This window comes from Temnothorax longispinosus, chromosome 8 (genome assembly GCF_030848805.1).
Source record: "Temnothorax longispinosus isolate EJ_2023e chromosome 8, Tlon_JGU_v1, whole genome shotgun sequence".
In the NCBI taxonomy this organism is placed as follows: Eukaryota; Metazoa; Arthropoda; class Insecta; order Hymenoptera; family Formicidae; genus Temnothorax; species Temnothorax longispinosus.
Genome location: NC_092365.1, coordinates 3,630,583 through 3,652,007, shown reverse-complemented (window position 1 = coordinate 3,652,007; position 21,425 = coordinate 3,630,583). Strand labels below are relative to the sequence as shown.

Genomic DNA, 21,425 nt, shown 5'->3' with positions numbered 1-21,425 from the left:
TGAGATAACCGTGTACTAGTACATATATACATATCCGCGTTGGACGACACGCACACGATTGTGACACAATCGCTACAGATCGCTCAACTGCGCGACGCAACCGCGGGATTTCTCACGCGATAATTTTTGCTCGCGAATTCTAAAGAAAGTATCAGAAAAATCAGAAAAACGTTACATTGTGTCCTAAATGCTGTGAGAACGAGCGGGCGCATTTTGCGCGCTATACCTTACCGATTGTTTTTCGTGCTAATTAAAGGCGCGACTACGATATCGCAACAGAGAGGGATCGTGATCGGTTGAAGCGATTTCATTCTTCCGCGTTTAGAGTTAAACAGAAACTCGACACAGTTTATCATGGTTTTTATTTCCTCTATTGATTCTTCACGATTCTACAAAGGTCTGTAAAATACAATTGCCTTTTGTTTATCAAAACGCCACGAGTTTCGTGACGACAGCACAGAATGCTGGAAGCGGTTTAACTGCGCTTTTCGTCCATCTACTAGTTAGCCGGCGCCTTTGGCGAGCACTGTGAAAAAGGGACGCGTAACGGCCGTTAACGAGGCTTTTTCTTGCGGCACAAATGTACGTGTGCAACACCTCGTGACAGTGTCTCCACATAACTTCCACAGTAATTTCCACGGTTCTAACTCGGTAAAATTGACTTTAAATCCCACACGAGCACGAGCGACTTCTAACGAGACGGCACAAATTTAACGGAAATGTAACGCAACCTATCGCTGCGTAACATTACCAGCATAATATTTCAAATTAAGATAATAGATCGCAAGATGAGAAACAACGCAAAAAAAAAGCAATCTAAAATTAAAGTAAAGCATTAAGCATTGCTATCGAATTCGTGTTACTGGAAAAAAATCGTGCTACACGCGGTCACGTAAACTCGCGAGTTGAATTTATGAGACCAATAGGATCTTCCTCGAAGTATATCAGGAGTCGTGCCGTTTTTACGTGGCAAGAATCCAAAATTGAAATTATAAAGATTTCCCTGCGTGTCGGTTAAGCGTCCGCGTAGCGATTAGCAATTTTAAATATGAAATTTCAGCATCGATTTACTGTCATCTTCATTTTATCCTATTTTTTTCCACGTTGTGGAAAAAAGTCTGATAATCATAACTTTATAAAAAAAAAATTATTGATAGGAAATCCGTGCAGTTTTTTGCTCGAACAATGCGATAAATTGCAGGACAAATGTTCTTTGTTCGGGCCAAGTGCATTTTCCGTGCAGCTGCGTCACTTATTCTTAGGCAATCCTTATTACGAGCCAAGCCCACCGATTGTACTTATGAATCAGGTAGCATAAAGTGTCTCACCTTAATAAAGGTCTTTATATTCCGCGATGCGGTCGCATAATCGTGCTTTTAATTGCTAAAATGTATACAGCGAGAGAGAGAGAGAGAGAGAGAGAGAGAGAGAGAGAGAGAGAGAGTGAGAGAGAGAGAGAGAACGCGCTTCACTTCACGAGGGAATAATTTATTTCTTCACCAGCTACGCGACGATTAATTTGCACAAAAATATTTACGTACTTTTGTCATCTGACACAAATACTTTTTAATTTCAATTCATACCATTGCACTCTTTGACATTTGTTGTAATTTTAATAAACATTTATCAGCAAAATGAAACAAAAATAAAATTTAACTTCTCCAAAAACGTAACATATTATTTTCATCTATTTACTTTTTCAGCTTTTGAAATATTTTCTGCTCATTCAATATTATTACTGGTATAATATGTGAATTGTAAATTTATAATTTTTCGTAAGCAAAACGTTCATGAAAAATCATGTTCTGATAGAAGAAAACGATATAATAAATCATACACGAAATATTTAAAGCTTTGTAAGACTACACTTTCTTTTGGATGTGGTACTAGTTAAATGATAAAAATTGCAATTCTTTTAATTGCGTCATTCACACATTGTAGCGTTTTAATACGATACGTGCATTCTTAAGACACCAAATTCGTGAAAAATTTCGTAATCGTTCGCTTTTGGATATTGGAAATCTAATTTACAATCGCGATCTTAAGCCTAGAGTCTCGCAAGAACGCCTTAGAAAGAAAAAGAGACCTAGGCCAGGAATGTGGATAATAATCGCCGTGAATCAGATGTCGAACGCACAGACTACGTCAAAGAGACCCCTTTACGCGATATTTACATCGCACGTTGATCAAGCCGATCTTACACGTCTTATTTTATCGCATGCAGACGAGTATTTCGTCATCAATCAACTCGAAGGTGGAATTATCAGTTTCCAAAAACGAGGCAGGTTACAGAGAAAGTTACGATACGTAATCGGTACGAAAAATAAGTACTTTAATCATACGATTGTAAGAAATAAATATTTTAAAAGAAAAAAGAATTTTAATAACAAATAAAACGATAAAGCAGTAACCCACTTCGGACAATTTATAATTTGCGTCAGATTTCAGAATTCTATACCTATAATTTTATTTTAATACATGTTTTATATAAATGTATTTTAATTTTTTTGATGTTTTTTATATTACGCGGTATATAAAATTGTTAGCAAAATTTCATCCTGAATTCCGACACAAATCACAAACCGTCTGGAGTGGAGCTTGGAGATAGGTCTCATCGATCTAGTGAATTATTAGGACTCAATCTATTCGGTCCTCATTAATCATCCTGTGGTCTCGAGTTACATACGTCTCTATTGAAATCTGCGATTCTGCGACAGGGACGAGCTTCGGCAGCTCGTCCATCCGCGCTTTGTTACGTCGCGTCGACTGGATTCGGAGTTGGGAATTAGCTTCCTGCCATCTCCTTTATTGTCCCGGATGGTCTTCGCCGAGTGGGCGGCAAGTTCTATGTTTCTCACCCACGGTATCTCGAGCGTTTCCAGTCACCGCTTTGCTCGCACGCTCAGTATTTCCCCGCGGTCGTCGCGCGCCGCTCGGTGCACCGTTTCGTGCAAACCGTGTAGACGGCCTTGCCCGGAGATATACACGCCGGTCACGTCCCTCCGCCCCTTCACAACCCACATTTTCACATACACCCAGCCCGCGCACGAGTCATTTGCTCATTATCGTCGCGTTTATCCGTCTCTATCTCTTCATTTCGTAATGTTCCGAAATAATACAATGATTCATAATGTATTTTCATTCATAACGGTTTCGCGTTGGGATTAACATAAGTGAACTTAATAAAATTCGTTCGGTCGTGGATGTAACGAAAATTAATTAGCTCTTCATTAGTGTTTAAACTAATGAGTTATATTATGTGAAATTCGTTTTTGTTTTGTACTTCGAACGAATTATGGATCCGATTTTCTTTCGCTTTAATAAAATGAAGTCCGCGAATAATAATGTATCTAGACCTGGAATATATTCGGTTTCGTAATTGAATGATCCGTCGGTGCATAGTCTCTAATGTCAAAACGATACTAGTGCAATGCAGTCAACAGGCGGGTGGCGTGCAGCCCCCGTAAATGAAAAACTAATCCTCGTAGAGCTTCGGTCTCGATGTCGAGCTACCGTATAATCGTGAGAATACGAGAACTGGCGCGATGCCTCTTACTTTTCAGCTCCGCTAATCCGATATCCTTCGAATTCGCAATCGCTTTCTCAACTATCCTATCTCGCATGGATATGCGAATAGCGTAAAGCCGAGCGAATAGATTGAATCCGATCGTGTGGATTTCCCGCGAATTGGGATTGTACGAACGATGATAATTTAATGCTTCTTACGTGATTTGATATGAAAAAAATTAATTTTTAAAGGTAAAATTTATATTAATCTTTTAAACATTGCGGTATGAAAATAATTGTTTCGATATGTAAATGGAGATTTAGTTTATACCTTTTTTTTTACAATATTTACGACGAATATTGAAAGTAGGTAAATTATAATTCTGATGGGATTAAAAAGCTTTGAAGTTTCTCGTATAACAATGTTGCATTTACGAATAGGATGCATAAAACGTAAAAGAGAAAATTTCGAACTTTTTACTTATATCGGAATGATCTTCGTTTCCGGACAATTATTGAGAAAGTTGACGAAATGAGTTCAATTGTGCGCCATTGCAATCAACCTATTTTATCCGTCATACCGCGAGTGGAATGTAGATGATTTATGTTTATTTTCAGAAAAGTTCTATTTCACGATGGCAATATACCGTACCGTGGCGTGGTTATTGGTTCCCAATAAATGTCGGCGCGCTTACGACATGCGGCGGCCGATGCGGGTCACTTTTTCCACCACATTGCAGTATCAACCGGCTATGTATCGGCCTTTATTTGGCATAACGCATTCCGCGGAATACATTTCCCGACGATTTAAGAACTGGTCGTTCGACTTTTACGGTCAACGGCGGCACGGCAAAAGGCACGGAGGAATCGAACGGAACGAGTTTGCATTCGCGTAAAATCGCGCTCTGCCATGTAGAAAGTGTTCAGATACCTGAGCATAACACACGTTATAACACGAATGAAGCCGTCGCGTCGACTGTAATAATCGGGAAAACGCCGATGTTTCGGAAAAGAAAAGGACGACGTGGATGACGTAAAGGGGATCGAGCGGTCAACTCAAGCTTGAAGGCTTGACATGAGAGGAATTAATCCTGTCAGATCTCCAAAAGGTTTATATAATATTATTTAGAGATGCGCGACAACTCTCCCGAGATTCGTATTTTTCTTGTATAGTTGTTCAACACTTTCTTATATCAATTATCTATTCATAAATTATTCATAGCGTCTTGCTCCTCCGCGTGAAAGTGAGGACGCTTTTATCGCGGATATTTTCACAGCACTTGAAACGGCGCGCGTTGGTGGCCAATAAGAGAAACGGGAAAAGGCATCTCGGTTCTCAGTCGTGTAAAACGTTTTACCGTTTTGTGTCGTCTGAGGACCGTAACGTCCGGCACGCTGCTGCTCCGAGAGATGCAATTTCACATGTGCCGTTGCATCCTCGATGCATGACGCGCGGCGCAACTTGGTAGCCATGTCGCCGAGCTCTGTTAAATTGAATGCTTGCGCACCGGTGACGATCTCGATTATTGCGTTTCCACCTACGCCTCCCGTTTCCTTTGCACGCATCTCGCGTTTCCTGTTGCATTTTTCTTTACCTTCACATTTCAGGAGATAGTTTTCACAGATACAGTCGCTAATAAATATTCGCTTTGATCTCAAAGCTTTCGTAATTCTTCTGACGCAATTTTTCAATCTTTAAATCGTACAATTCGCAATTGGCTTATATCTTGAAAGAGATTGCAACATAAGGCAATCGATAAGAAGCAACGATTTCACGAGTATCGTCACGTAATCCGCGGTGCGTGTCTAAATTGAAAAGCATCGCTCGATTCCTAGTTCCATTTCGCACTCGACGATTGCACAAGCGATTTATTAAAATGTACGAAATAACACCTTAGAAACGCGCCTCGTGTGACTTGCGGCAGTACACGAACTCTCCTAGCGTGCAAAAATTTCGTAATTACTTAACGATCCTGACCAGTAGCGCATTTTTTAAATTGAGGGAAATAAATAAAAAATAAGCTTTAGCTTTCGCTGACCTACTCTACATACATCAAACACGTATACAAGTCTATTTCTTATTCTTTTTGCTATTTTTAAATTAAGTTGCATCTCACTTTCACTTTTCACTCAAGTATTCACTCAAATATTTATTACACTATCACTTATGAAAACGTGTATGTGTGATGTGCATATGATGTGCAAATGTGTGCGAATGTTCACAGTGTATTGAGCTGGGCCCAAATGTCTGTATGGATCAGTTGTCCCTGCGAGAGTTTGCGCAGTTTCATAACTCCCTCTCTGTAACGCCACTTTTTAATTACGACATTATATTCACCTTTCCGTTTAAAACGAACTCATTCGATAATTAAGTCTTAACGTCTTAGCATGCGCTATACGTGTAATTTATTTTTCAGTACGTGTCACTGACTCTCTTATGTATTTTCCGTTTCTTCAAAGTATCTTTTTTTTTTACATATTTTACTACTAATACTATCCGCCTTACTTCGTCTCTTTTTTCAATAATCATTATAAAAGTTTAAAGATTTTATGCTCTCATATAATGGAGAAAAGCTTCAAGCTAAATTGAAAGGTATAATATCGCGCGCGACAAGCATTCTCTCTATTCTTAAATAGGTCAATATCTCAATATTGGATAATTGGATTCTTTGAGCTTAAAATAAATTTTGGTACTTAAATTAAAATGATGATATATAAATGACTTTCTTACTGCTGAGATGGAAATGTTATGACTATCTTAATTAATATTTTTGATAGTTTAGTGACATTCATAGAAATTTAGATATTAAGAGTTAATAACGATGAAAGACCCACTGCTTGCATTGTAATTTTGCCCCGATAGACCACAAAGGGACAATCTCGTTCCTTTTTCGCGTTTCAGAGCGACCGGTCCTTCGGCTCGAGATAAAAATAGCCCTAGAATTTTATTAGAATTTTAAATGCATAATCCCGTCGACGATTCGCGAGAACGAGGATTAACGATTTGAAGTTTCGCATCGTGACAGGAAAACTTGCTAACGGCTCTTTTATGGACTTGGGTAAGCGCCGATAGATTTCGTGAAGTTTATACCCGCGCGCGGCCGTTATTTTCCGCGACGACGCTAATTACTCGGTTGCCTTTACACCGCCCGCCGTTCTTTGATGCCGATCCATTATTAAACGAGATGCGCATCCACCTCGAAAATCGGCGCGTATCGCGAAATGGGTTCAAGCACGATTTACATTTTATGTAGGACTCCTGATTTAAATTCCGTTCGCGACCTCCGCGAAATCTGTTATCGAGTCGAGAGTCTTTTGGCGCGTGATATCTCACGAATTGAAACGATTTGGGGATCTGAGATTAATAACTTTATAAATCGTACGTATCTTACAGCGCGCTCAGAAATGTACAGTTTACATTTTTACATCGGCGTGTGCATTATTAATATCGGCAAAGGTCTGCAGGTTACTCCGAAGTATCTTCTCCCAGCGGCGACAAACAGGACCGATGCTAATGCCGACAACGCTATGCGCGTCAGTTACATCGCGCCACGGCATTGCAAGGTCGCCCGGCCGCGAAAGACCGCCGCGACGAGAATACCAGCGTTGCATGACGCATAAATTGCACGGCGAAGGCGCGACGCGACGCAACGGTGTGCCATGGCGCTGCGCAAGATGGTGTCGAGCCGAGACAAATCTCTTGCGTAAGCGCCTGGGCGCTATCGTTGGCGCGCAATCCGCGATGTAAATCAGTAGCCAACACTTTAATGGCTCGCGTTGCAACGCGGCCGCAACGCGTAAAATTCTGCTTATCATTGACTCGATACTGACCGTCTCGCAAGAAACCTGCATCTTAAAAATGCTGTTATCCGAACGCGGGGAAACGCAGAAGGGGAAACAGGAATTGCCGTCCGTCTAGCGTGTCTCTTATTTTTCCTGTTTCACTCAACGTGTTTAGAATCTTAACGAAACATTCGCTCGATTCGGCTTCCTCGCACGTTTCTCGTCTTCGGCACCTACACACGCGCTACGTGCGTTACCGTCGAATTTAGAACGGCGTGCCGGATTTGGGTTTACAAACCGGGTTTCCGAACGGCGCACGAAAGAAAGAGCGCCCGTAAAATTTTCCATTCATTGAACAGCCATTCATGCCAGGCACTAACAACTTCTTCCTCTCGCACAATACTCTTATTCTTCTCGCAATTGGAACTTACTGAGTCACCGTCTTTGCGGTTTTCTAGCCCCGCGACTTTATGCCACCTCTGCGAACGGCGTTTTCGCAGAATGGCGAAACACGAAAGGAGGAAGTCGTTCCCCGCCGTGATCGGCCGAAGAAGAAATCGCGTGCTATTTTAGGCGGCTCGTTTTTTCCGAGCTTTTCGAAAATCCGGAGAATACGGGCACTTCCTCGCTTTCTCCGTTCACGGTCATTACCGTCACAGCATGCAAGCGTTGCATTATCGATGCAGATTTGCTCGCCAAGTGTATTATCGGATGCACGCGTCGCGACTAATGTAAGCATGTTAATGTTCATCGTACGTTCCTTTGAAACCCAATCAGAATTCGAGGAATGCGTTTTCTTTCCGATGTAATCTCAAAATTATCTTTATCATAGATAAGAAATGAAAAGTTGCCTTTCTATTTTTCAATGAATTAAATCTTTTAACGTTAAAAAACAATTTGTGGAGAGAAGAGTGCATTATTCTCCGTATCTGCTAGCGACACGGGATTTAAGAGAAGCCCCAGCGAAGGTGGGGGGTTCTCCAGGTATTTTGCGAGCAGGACGAGAAGCTGGAGTCCGCGATCAGGGTCGTTACTTACGGTCGATTCGACTTTACGGGTGATTTACGACTGCCACGCTCTAACGCCTCCTCCCGAGAAGGGCCACGGCGAAAAAAGAAATATTGTTGCTACCTTCCCGCGCCGTAAAACATACTGTTGATCCGATAAAAATGTCCCTTCTTACCCGCTGACAATGTTATTGCACACAAATTGCTGGGCGTACTCCGCACGTACCGAGCGTAGGTGTTGATTTACAAAATCGATGTCGAAACATTCAAACAAATAATGTACACACGTTACAGCGTATCTTTTGTTACAGCGACCGAATTTGATCCTTTTCCGGCTCATGTCGAAAATGTAACAACGTTTATTTTCTCTCTGATCAATTTCGCAGATAGTGTGTACGTTATATCCACATTGTGATACGTAAAAACAAATGCAGAGGAATAAAAATGGAACATTGAAAGTTATTATTATTTTTCGAAATAATAGAAGTTCTGTAAAATAAAAAAATTTAATCAAATGCTTCATCAATGAAAATATTTGCTCTTTTGCCCCAAAAATGGAGCTCGACAACGAAAGATCTGTCATGATTTATTTATGGGGTCAGTATAGATCTTCGTTAGATGGGTCCTTAAACGATTATTACTTTAACGATGATTTACAGAGTTTACGCGGACGACCAACTCTTCGTTCACGATTACAAAGATATCGACAATATACCGATGCGACGCTAAAATGAGTATCATCGAAGTGTGAGCGGATTATGCTATCGATATTTTACGAGGAAGATTTGAAGAGAACGATCCCATTTAGAAATCAATACTTAAACAGTAATTAAACTTTCTAATAAAGAAATTTATTCTTGATTAAAAATTTTGTGTAAAAAATTGTCTGGTACATTCTTAGAAACATCTAAGATTTCTCTATATTTAAAAATTTTACGAGTTCTTGCTTGGACAAGAATTTAATTGTAATGAATTATACAGCAATTGAACAATTGTTTGAAATTAACGAATAATGAAAGATGATTAATTTTTAGTAAAGGGACAAAAATGGTAAGATTTCTATCATACTTGTAATCGAGAGAACGTCTGTTAGCGTTGCCTTTTAAGGCCGTTTTCGTCATTCCCCGATTGCCTTTTATACGCACCGTTGTGCTTGCAGAGTGAAACTCCAGCATAACCATAAGTGGAGAGTCAACGAACCATCAGCTGACTTTTGATCAGTCTTTAGTTGCTCGATCTTTAATGCGAAATTTTTTATTTAAATTCAATAATAATAAAACGTTTGCGGAGATGCCTTCGGGACTCTTGCTTTTATAGTCTTCTTAATAGAACGCGGTGAAAGTGGAGAAGCGGTACTTATACTTGCATTCTAAACGTTACACTCTTCGGCGGCGGTTCCAAATTAGGCGTGAAAGTCTTCGCACTATCGTATCTTACCAGCATTCGGTTCTATTATTATCATTGACAAAAAGTAGTTAATAACGTACCATTTCGTTTAGCGTACACGCCAGAATTTCTATGCTTATACGTACTCGTTATTCTAATGCTGCGCGAATACATCCGGATGCTAGAAGTATACTTTCGGAAATCAGGAAACCCCGGAATCACGAATAGCCTTGACTGTCTTATTACTCAGAGTCACTCTGAGATAATCTGGATAATACTTGAATTCGAGACGCCACCCCATATTTTGTCTCGGTTGTTGTTACGCGATCCGTTTCGCGACTGTCTCACGTTGCACGGCCACTCGTTTTGCAAGACGTGCATCGGCAGGTATAATATACAGGTGTTCTCCGTCCCCACTCTGCCCGGCGACAAACGGCAATGCGAGGCACCTTACCGAAGGTAATACACCTATCCGCGTGGTACCTGCGGAGCGGGACGTGCCGCAAGTGGGAGAGGAGTGCGAGAGCGCGGAGAGAGAAAGAGAGAAAGAGAGAGAGCAAGAGGCACTCGCGCTAAGGAGGGACCTGTATCTCTTCCAGCGAGTCAGTCACACTCGGGCATGTTCGACGGGGACGTTTGCGCTTGTTAAACGATATATCGTCGCGACGGTCATGTCTCGACACATCCGCAGGATACACACATACTCGTGGGATAACGCGATACGTCCTTGAACGAGAGGTACGAGTCGCTCCTGGGAGAGTGGGAGGCGAGGGATTAATTTAGGATCCCTCGAGAATTTGCTCGTGGTGACGTGTGCGTCTCTCAGTGAAATCGCCGGTAAATTGGGAGCGCCGGAGTGAGAGTGTGTGTACGCGCGCGCGCGCGCGCTGAGTGCTTTGTTGTATCGAGTGCACTATTGTGCGCGCACTGTGTGGAATGCAACGTGGGCTGCGCGCCATGGCGCGTTGCGTGCCACCGCCGCGGTTCCGGAGTGCGCGATTTGCCGGTAGAAAAGGAAAAGTTGTAATGCACGGGGATTTCTAAATGTGCGAGGTCGTGCCGCGTGGCGAGCGGGTGCTCCGACGAATCCGGGTGCCCGCTCTTTAAGATCGGCCGCTTCACGATATATACGATCGCGGTAATGTTACGCTCGTGCAAGGGTGCTAATTAAATTTTTCTAACCGGTTAGTCCGGATCGATCGAATACTCGCAATCTTGCCGCTCGCGATACGCGCGATTAAAGTCCCGATTAATTACGTAAAAATGTCACGCAAAGAAATTATATCACTCGAGGAGATTCGGGATTCGGCTTGCACGCGAGCAGTCCTTTAAAGAAAAAGTTAGCTTTTCCACCGCAATTTTTAATCTGGATGCAAATCGAATGGAGATCTGAGATTGTCAGAGAGATCGGAGATACGGACAAAATATCCCAACAAGTTTATCTTGGCGCGGTGACATTTAATCTGTGTGTAAATCGAAAAAGAGATCCTGATCGACAATGTACTTTTAAAACTTCTGCATGTTTTAAAATGGAGTAGAAATCATAGTATATGCAATATGCTAAGTTTTGTTTTGCTTCCCAACATTTTGGATTCAAATATCAATGAGATAAATGAATGGATTAATGAATCGGTAGTTTGTATTCAGGAATTTCGTATCTCGAAATCAGAATACATATTAGGATGTAATAAGATATATTTACCTTCGCTCTTGAATTCTTACCACGAGAAACTACTTAAGGTTCTGTCATCAGCTGCGACTCTTGCCGGACGTATCTATCTGTCCATTAATCGATTATTTAAATAAATCTCATATGTCATTTAGTAATTACGCATAATTCAACGAATAAATTTGTCATCGTGACATTTGTCATCGAATTTATCAATTTCGATAGGCGCGTAAGCCGAATTCGATGTTAAACGTTAATCGATGATCTTTCGTCGATAATCCCGACTTTAAGCTTCAGAGCAAGTTATCTTTCGTCGAACGCTAGATTAAATTTACACGCTGACGTAATGCGCGATCGCAGGCAAGTCTCTTTTAAAAAAAGCAGTCACGAACTTGAAACGTCACGTGTTGGATTCTTTTTTCTCAGCTCGATTGAAATATCGTGTCACGGCAACGGCATGTGACACCGATCACCGCGTTGCCATAACCGATTGGTATAAAAGTGTACGAAAACCTGTCGATCTGAAAATTAATGATCCTAATTAAAATTCTATTTGCAACGGACGGAATTTTACACAGTGGATGATAAATTAAATAATTACACAAGAACGCCAGCAGCAAGTGATTACGCGAGCACCGATCGAATCCTCTTGCTTCGTTCAGACGATACCTTTCGCTTTCAACGGCGACTCGTTCGCAACACATGAGCGTTTAATCAGCCGTTCGCGGGGATTACTTCGTTAGCTCGGACGTTTATCGGCCGTAAACGAGAACGGCGTATAACTTCGTGCAATCGGGAATAAGCCCGGTGTGTAAGCAGCCGAGTGAAAAACCCAGACGCTTCGGGGATTGTCTACGGTCGTGTTTTATTATTTGTTTCGAGACGCGAATAATATCGTTACGATGTAACGTTGCGGAAACCGCCATGCCGGACGAGGATTGCTTACGTTTCCACCTGGGACATTGCGCCGGCTGCGAACACACGTGTCGATGCTGATGGTGGAGACTCGGATGATATGGGAGCCGGCAAAATGAATAGAGAGATTCCCAGCAGCACCCTCGCGACCTTGAGGGGAATCCTGGTGAGCTCGTTGTCGAGGGAGAACCTCGGCCCGCACGACCTCCCCGTTCACGAGCAAACGAGGCATCGACCGCCCAGAAAAGTGCACTTTCACGAAGGTAAACTGATGGAAGTAGAAACCATTTCGAGATAAGGGGCGAATACATTTCCGCGAATGAAACGTGCGCTATCTTTTTTCTGTAAAGAGGATTTTTAATCTACAGATTGTAGCGAAGAAGCACGGATATTTAATGAAAATGATATTTTCCCGAAACGGCACGCGCGTAAAAATTTTGATTAAGTTAAGTAAAAGACTGAAGCAGCAACCGAGTCCAATTTACATACGAGGCGATTCGAAGTTGCGAAGGTAGGACTTGATTGCACGGGAGCGCATCAAGTTCCCAACATTGAATGCATCCTCAGGTTGTGCGTTTCCCCCAATGATCGTGCGTTAATTTAAATATAAATGGAGGAAGCGGCACGCCCACCGATGACATTGTTGATCGATTATGTCGTTTCCCATGCGATTTATATACACCATAATCGTTTATGAGATATAACGGATATATAACGAGCGGATTCCCAGTCTCTCACGGTGTCGCTTCATATAAAATTAAAATAATTGCGGAGCGGACAAACTCGATTCGCGCAATCGACGAAAAGCACTGATTTATTCCGTTAATAAACAATTATATTTCGTTTGAAACGAAGAGACTCTTAAATTTTTATCAAGCGACTCGATTTAAAAAGAATATAAAATTATAATTATCGGAGAGCTTCTTGAGAATCGAAAACTAATTTCCCTCCTCGTTCACATACAGCGAGATTCAAATTAATGTTAAAAACTTGGAATTGACTATGCATCGAGCGTTAAATGGTGGCTCGCCTTCGACGTGCGCTTCAAGGATATCCTCCGATTTGCACACGTTTCACTTACGAGTGACATTGCGCGCGTAACTTACTTAGCCAGCGTGCAGTCGACAAAACAACGATACGATGATTTTCTTGGACACAATTGATCCGCCCGGCTCTAATAAACGATCATAATGAGAGCATTTCGCGGTTTCGGAACTTCGTTTGATATACACGAGTGAGAGGATGGAGCTAGACTTTATTATGCTGAACCAGCCGAATTTGCGTTAACGAGAATTTTTTAATATTTACCGTGTAATTTAAACGACGATATGTTGCACTGGATTTTTAGTACTGAAATGTGAATATCAATTTAAAATTATTTCAACACGAAGATGTATTCTACATATCATATTTACATTATTCTAACGTAAACAACCGTCCGAAATTTCTTGACTTTTGCTTAAAACTCTGAAAATCGCGGGAAAAGGTCATACGGTCAGCATATTGCAGGGTACATCGTGCATGCGCGAGCGAATTCTCTCGTCGACGGAAATGCATAAACACTCGACGGGGGATGCATAAAATAACGCTACTTCCTTACGATGAGTGAGGAGAAACTCGCGGTTTACGGCGTACAGACGGCGACGATAAGAATCTCGCGACGCGTTTCTCGTTAAGCGCATTAAATGCCGGCGCTGCTTAGGAAGCGACGTCAGGCACCGGTTGCACCGACCGGCTGCACCGCCACTTCATAGCCGTTCCTTCTGGGAACGATCGTTTCCTCGACGGCGGATCTCCCAGACAATTACCGCGCACGCCCTGCTCCGTGACTAATAGAATCCGTTGATATCACGCGCTGAAAAGTACGCCGCATTCTCCAAAGGGGCGGACGTCGTATAAAACGTGCGACGAGGTTCCGGCTTGGGTGCCAATGCCGATTGTTGTCTGATCGCCAACCCGAGACGCAATTGGAGTGTCGTCACGCGCTTAGAACTTGCACGTAAAAACGCGTTCGAGGAAACGTGACGCATCTATACGGAGACGCGTGACGGCACGCGTTGATAAGATAGTTGATTGATAACCCGGAGATAAGGAGGTGACTTTTTTTTGGGATTCCATCATCGATTCGACGAAAGGAACGAAATTGCGATTCTCTCGAAAAGTACGCATCATCACTCGTGAATCCATTAAAACCAGTCTGTATGAGCAGGGAAGCGCCGCGAGGGCGGGAAACGTCATGGGCGGGACTGTTAATTATAGGATAAATCAATTCACGCCCCAATTAATTGACTCGTCATTCGCGTTTACGCAGGTCTGTCTTCCGTCCGTGAGCTATTTTCGTTAATTTGCACGCGATATAGACACAGCGAAAATCCCCTTTCAATGGCAATCCCAACTCTCTCTAACTGGACGGTGGAAACTTCCGACTTCCATGTTCCCAAAAGACTGGGGCTTATCTTATCATTAACGTCGCCACGTGGATGGCAATGTCATAATAATTAAATATCTTTAGTAAAATTTATCGTTACATGAATTGCGAGGTAAATTTCTTTTTGATGTATAACGGCTTTACCGCACTGATTACAAATGTTGTTTGATAATATTGAATGGCTGGCTAGTAGAGGAATAAGGATCAGAAAATATTGACGCGTGACATGTCACTCGAATCAATATTTGACGGTAACGAAATTTGGTAGGAGATTATACACGACGACGTGTTGTGTGCTTGCAGCATCAGTTTGCACCGGTTGGGGATCAATAGTTTCCATCATGGATCATTTATTGTCAACACCTATAGATTATATATCAGTATATTAATACCTTGAAACTAGAACAACCAATATCATCCCGTCTCCTGAAGGCAGAAATATAATAGATAATTATGGCATATTTATTATATATATTATAAAAAGTTTATTATTTTACTTTCAAGCTAAAAACGGGTCGTTCAGATTTTAATATTTTAATATTTCATTATGTCTGTTAAGAAAATATTGGTACAATATCTCGGAAAACTGATATTATATATTGTATTGTATTTACCGGCGGTAATATATCTTTGGGAAGAACGCCTCTTTTGTAGTAGACTTATCTTTTTGTGCTTTTTTTACGAAAGATACTTTTTTATAAAGAAATATAATATCTTACATTCGATACTACTACAGTCGTTCAAGAATATCTTTATCCGCATTGCGCCAAAACATAGAGAACGCTCACTACTATCCGACATTATATAATGCCTCGTCGTTCAGTAATTGCAATAGGCCTTATGTTTTCTCTTCTTCTGTTTCAGGTGAGTACCCCGCCATAGAAAGCCGCTATACAGGTCATCCAGATAATCGCGGTATGTAGACTTGTCGTGCGAATGCAATTACAGGACACGCCGTGTTCGGTCATTCTCTCGAGCCCGACGTTTCATTTTATCCAACCGCTTCCGACCAAACAGCAGCCTGATACAAACGTGAACCGATGTGTTCTCAAGCAGAGATTGACACATCAGTAGAATTTTGAGTTCAATAACTCACCGCGATATAAGATTCAAATCGAGTTTGAACCTCCAAGAGTGTTTTTGTCACCTGATGGCATAAAACAAAAATATTGCTTATTCGGGTAGTATCTGAAATTATTAATCGCTTGAGTGTGAATTACGGGTTCTGTACAATATGAATATGGTTGGAATAAATCCACGTTACTGATTGCACCGAGCGTGACGACACCGGGAATGACCAAACGGCCTTTTAAAACAGGATGAAATAAATAACGGTCGGATTAATTCCCCGAGATTAAAGGGGGGAATTTACATATCGAGACCCCCGTGGGAAGTCCACGGCGGTCACGCGATATTGCACTTCAACGCGTTTACGTTCCGCGAGATCCCGGCGCTTGAGGGATAAAGCGCAAATGATCGGTGTGCCATATTTCAGAGTCACTTTATCGGCGAAGTCGCCTTTTTACGACGTCGTTATCGTTCCGAGCTATGGAGAGTGAGTGAGAGAGAGAGAAAGAGAGAGAGAGAAATTCGCCGAGTCCTTCGAGAATACGTACCTGCTCAAAGAGCTTAATCCGCGCCCAAAGGGCGTATCGTGTGGCAAATTATCCGGGCGAAACTTCGGCGCATCGCGTATATGCGTTCGTTTCGCCGCTTCTCTCTCTCTCTCTCTCTCTCTCTCTCTCTCTCTCTCTGATTCTCTTTTTTTTTCTTTTGTTATGTAACGTGTCGAGCAGCCTTAAGGCAGCACGGAAGTACCATTAAGAAGGTCCTTTTCCGAAATACTTTTAACCAGAAGTAATGCTGCCTCGAAAGGGCTCCGGGCGTGACGAGCAATTAATTTCAGACTCTTCCGAGTTTTCAGAGTTTGTGAGAAAGTCTACTGTGTGTGTCAATAGTTCCAAGGCCTTCTTAATAAGCTCTTGAATGCCAAAGAGGCGAAAGGGGGATATATACGTGACTTTTCATTGATGCTTAATACATTGTTGATAAGCAAGAAAGAAGAAGAGAGTGAGAGAGACTGGGAAAAAGTCGTAAATAAAGCAAATAGGCAAATTCTGAAAAACGAGGTTTGTTATTGACGCGAATCAATGAAGCGGGTCTTAAAATGGTGTCGTTGACGAACGTGTTGCTAAATATTGATTTTGAATCAAGAGCGGCGTTGACCATTGTCAATTTGCACTATTGAGCAAATATAAACGCGAACGATATGTATATGTCAAAGCGTTCTAGTTTGACCGATTGCAGACAGTTTATTCTCATACGTCGAACGCATTTAAAGAAGATTAATTATTTACGCTCCTAATTTAAGACACTTGACTAATTATCGTACATTACGAAAGTTGGTCAGTATTTGTTCTACTATTTTAGAACGAACTGTTGGTTTGTTAAAATAGCTTTGGTTTATTTAGCGAGGATAATGCTCGTTTATCAAGTATTCTGAGCGATGCTTTAATTTTCAATGAGTTTTTTGATGACGGTAATTATCGTTTTCCCCGTAACGAAAGCTAGTTCGTGTTTTAACTTCATGACGCTCGCGATGATATATAAATAGCAAGATTAAGATACTCTTATCGCATAAGCCGCGATATGTCGTAACGTACAAATTGTGTACCTACAAATTTTTATCATGAAGCTTTTTCCAATTAATGTCATGAAAATGTTTCAATTCACTTCAAGACTGGTTCTAGTTTATGAAATATTTTAATGAAATATTTTAAGATTGATAAAATATTTTGTAGTAGAATAATTTCGTCGATCATTTCCATTTTCCGTTATCTGTTATCTGTTATGTTGTAAATTCTCATAAAATGACGTGAAATCTGCATAACGTTCGAAGACGTTGTAATTTCCGTGCGCAATCGATGTACGTGTTCGCCACTCGATATTTTGCACGTTGAACTCGTTTGATGCGTCCGATCGATGTATCGTTTAAATTGGTTAACTGATCGACGTCTATCAGAAAGCCGACTTCGCAAATTCACTTCAGACGCGAACGTTATCGACATTCGGATGGAAGACTGCGGTACCCCATCTGTTTCCGTTGCGAATCTTGTCTTCCAACTCTGGCAAGGAGATCTTGAATAAGACAATGTCAGGGATCCAGCTGCTCGATGGCTTTACGAAATAATACCGCGTGATAATGAATGTTCTACCACAGGAGTGTTTCGTCGCATTAAACGATTTAGCGTATATCGTTCATGGGAATACATTTGACTTAATACACTTCGTGCAGTTTAATAAAATCGCCGAGAAAGTTCACAATGCTGTTCTTAATAAAACACTTTTATTCTCACGCGATTCATGCGCGCGCATAACTGGCGAACTGCAGTTTTAAATGCAGAGGTATTAACTGTGACTAACGTAGAAGCTGTTCCCGTGAAAAAGGGCATGTAATCCCTTTTCTAGCGTATATTACAGAGAGATATATTTCCCTAGTACTTTTTTTTTGCTGGGCAGCAAAACATGACGGAATTAAGAGTTGCCGATTAAATATATTGTATATCCTAAATAAAATGCATCGTGATTTTTCTCTGTCATTATGTTTTTGCTAACTTCCACCTTACTCCTTATTTATTTTTTCCGCCTACCAACGCAATCAATTTCTCACTGATAATTCAAAATGGTGTTAATACTAACGGGATCAAAATTTGAGTTATATAAACGTGTTTAAAAGGAATTCGGATCGATGATTCAGTATAATAATCTGCCTAATCCACGACTTTCGATTCGATGTTGACAGATCCGAGGAATATTGCGTTTTCTCCTGATCGATTCGCGATTCACAAATCCTACGGATGAGTTGACAATGACGGAGGATTTAGACGCACAAATGAACCGCTTCCATTCGATGAACGTGCACTTTACGCCCGCTTCGCCCTCCGCGAATATCCGCCTTTCCACGTGGCTAGAATAGTTATCGGGACACTGTATTCAGAATAGCGGAGAGTGGTTTCTTATATAGTGAGTCATTGTATTAATTAGAAATTGCTTAGGTACTGAAACTCTCAGACCCAGAGCTCGATAAGTTAGGTTAGGTATATCGGATGATGAAGAAAAGTTCTTAGTTCGTAATGGGGTTTTGCTGTCGAAGTTATTTAACATTCAGTTATTCCTAGCAACAGTATAATATTTACAGGCCTTTGTCGCGATGTTATTTCGAACTAGATTATCTCGAATGGGATATAAGCGAGAAAATATTTGGCTGGATAACAGTTTTCAGTTTCTTGTCCGAGAAATCTAGATTCAATATATGTTTCTGTTAACTAAATAAAAATGTTATTTCACGAGGTATATTTTTATATATTTTTCTATTATTCAACGAGGAACAACGAGAAAAATTCCGATTTTACAGAAAGTGGATCCGAATAAAGGAAAATATTCTCGCGTACTATATTTCTAGGAAGCGATGCGTTCCGAAAACAACTCTTTCTCGAAAACAAAAGGGTTGCCCCAAATATAAGAGCTGCAATCACGAGCGTATCGAAAAAATAATCTTTTCATGCGAAATTGTCATTTAGGTACTATGCAAGATCTCTAATTTTTTTTTCTTCCGATGATTTTTCATGATTGAAAATTAACTGCATCCTATTAAAACATCAATATATATGTATATTTTCATTTTAATGAATATTATATTTTATGGTAATCTTATTTTTTTCGAATATAGGAAAATCTCATAATTAACGGCGAAAATTAATTTTCAAACAAATAGCAGCACGGGTGTTTCCTCGTTGCTCGCAGCCATTATAATTGAGTTCTGGCTCTGTTTTCTGCTAAATTTACGTCCGTTACGCTTGTCAACGCTGCTGGCGGTAGGTCACCATTGTAGCCCCGTTCATTATAAGAACGAGACGAAAATTCAATTGAAAAAGTTACCGCGTATTATTCAAGTAAAAAAATTGAGAAAGAAAGACTATTATATGAAAAGCGCAAGAATAGGACAAAACACTTGACATCGCTGTTAACATTGTCAATATATTATACATATTAATTTTAGTAAAAGACTCGATCTCCAGTTCCAAAATTCACGCGAATATATATATATATATATATCGGGCGATAACACTGTGCATTCTTTGATACCGAAATATGCCGTACGCCTTTGTGGCTCGGAAGCACTCGACAATTCCGTCGAGGTGGTCCACCGAAACCGGCTACAATGGCGAGACAAAGGAATCTGTGCGGCATCGACCTTATCTCGATCGAATAGAAATGCCCGGAGCTTTCGGTGCACTTGACATAAATCTCGAAAGCGATAAAAGGATCGCGGTAACGACTAGCGATACGGCCGATCGTTAATGCCACGCACAAACCGAAATTTGCAAGGAAGTATTTTTTATCCCACTTCCGACGATTGAAACTTAAGGACTGATATCCCATTATAGAAACGTCCATTTTAGAAACACGATCGAAAGCAGGAATCTAAGATTATTCTTATCGTGTTAATGCGATCATTGACACAATGAATTTGCAACATTTCTGTGTTTAAAAATATGCTTTTAAGAAAAATCGTTTATGCTAAAAGTTAATTTTTTTCTATTTTTCTTATTAGAAATTAAGTTAAATGAGTGAAAATTTTTCATAACAATATATGAATGATTTTACATGTTCTTCGTTATATGAAATATATAAAATATGTCGAGCAATATAATGCAGGCTGCGTTTATTCCTGTTTTCGATATCTTGCCAAATAAATACAAATTCCTTCTCAGGCATCTTATATGAAAAGTATTTTCAAGCACGATAGCATGTTGTTACCAGGAAAGTTACCGATATCACGGTTGTATGTACTTGTTCTAGCCCAAGTTTTTGAATAATTCCTCCCTCGTGTGGTGAATACGCGGTGTGCCGATCTGCCTCGCAGAGATCGTCGAGTTTGCCACATCCATGGCAAAGTTTGCTCAAACTTCCGTCAAATGAGAATTCAAAAACTTAAGTTTTGATTAACGATCTTTTTTGACGAACATGGTTATACGTGCCGCGTTATGATCGTCTCGTACGAACCAGATTTGAAGAATAGTGAGACGTTCGATCATTTCTTCCCCATCCGCGAAACAATCTTTGAAAAGAAATCGTGTGGCTTTGCGCGACACCATCATCAGTCGTCGACGAATTAGTCGTCGAATCTCGAATCAATCGATTCAAGCATACACGCCATAATTTTAGTAAACTTGGCGGATGGGTAAACTGTTCCGTCCTCCAAATCGCTTTACGAAAAAGAATCTTCTCACCGCGGGTGAGCTTGTATATCGCGCCACTGCAGCTGGCGCGAGGAATCGTTTATTATTTACGCAGTCGGGGAGAACGTTCGTCCTACTTCAGCGCGACAGCAGCTGCAACCTCGCAGCATCCGGGCAATTCCTATTTGGCCATTTCCCTCCAATCCACTTCCTCTCACACATCGCTCTTCATCCTTTCCCTCCGCTCGCGTCATGGGAGATGTCAATTAACCGGCGAAACAGGGAACGACGGCGAAAAAATGTCGCTGCAGTTTATTTTAGTATTTTGACTTAAAGCTTGACGGATATCTTACGTGATACTCTTAAATCCAGTTGATTTAAAATATGACTTACATAATGCCTTATGCGATCGATCTTTGTCTATCGAAGAGATATCATGGTAGCCAATTCTTGGACATTCCCGTGGCGAATGCTACTTTCGAGAACTG

The 21,425-nt window shown here is 41.0% G+C and overlaps 1 protein-coding gene and 1 long non-coding RNA gene across 33 annotated transcripts in view; one reads left to right on the top strand and one right to left on the bottom strand.

The window, feature by feature from the left end:
* Positions 1-10,062, bottom strand: part of LOC139818097 (uncharacterized) — a 66,522-nt gene extending 56,460 nt beyond the window's left edge. Inside the window, exons 1-2 of the long non-coding RNA XR_011733379.1 lie at positions 9,830-10,062; positions 9,443-9,746 (exon numbers count right to left, since the gene is read on the bottom strand). This is a non-coding gene — a long non-coding RNA (uncharacterized lncRNA). The remainder of the gene's footprint in view (positions 1-9,442; positions 9,747-9,829) is intronic.
* The window catches only part of LOC139818089 (uncharacterized), a 151,146-nt gene that overhangs the window by 78,448 nt on the left and 51,273 nt on the right, over positions 1-21,425 (top strand). For 7 of the 32 annotated variants that reach the window (XM_071786548.1, XM_071786556.1, XM_071786539.1 and 4 more), the window contains exon 2: positions 15,560-15,610. The exons of 21 other annotated variants lie outside the window; for them this stretch is intronic. In XM_071786548.1, the coding sequence (XP_071642649.1) occupies positions 15,560-15,610 (51 nt within the window). Of the gene's footprint in view, positions 1-10,300; positions 10,422-11,859; positions 12,531-15,559; positions 15,611-21,425 lie in introns of those variants that run through there. 4 more of the 32 variants (XM_071786541.1, XM_071786540.1, XM_071786555.1 and 1 more) reach the window with 4 other exon arrangements.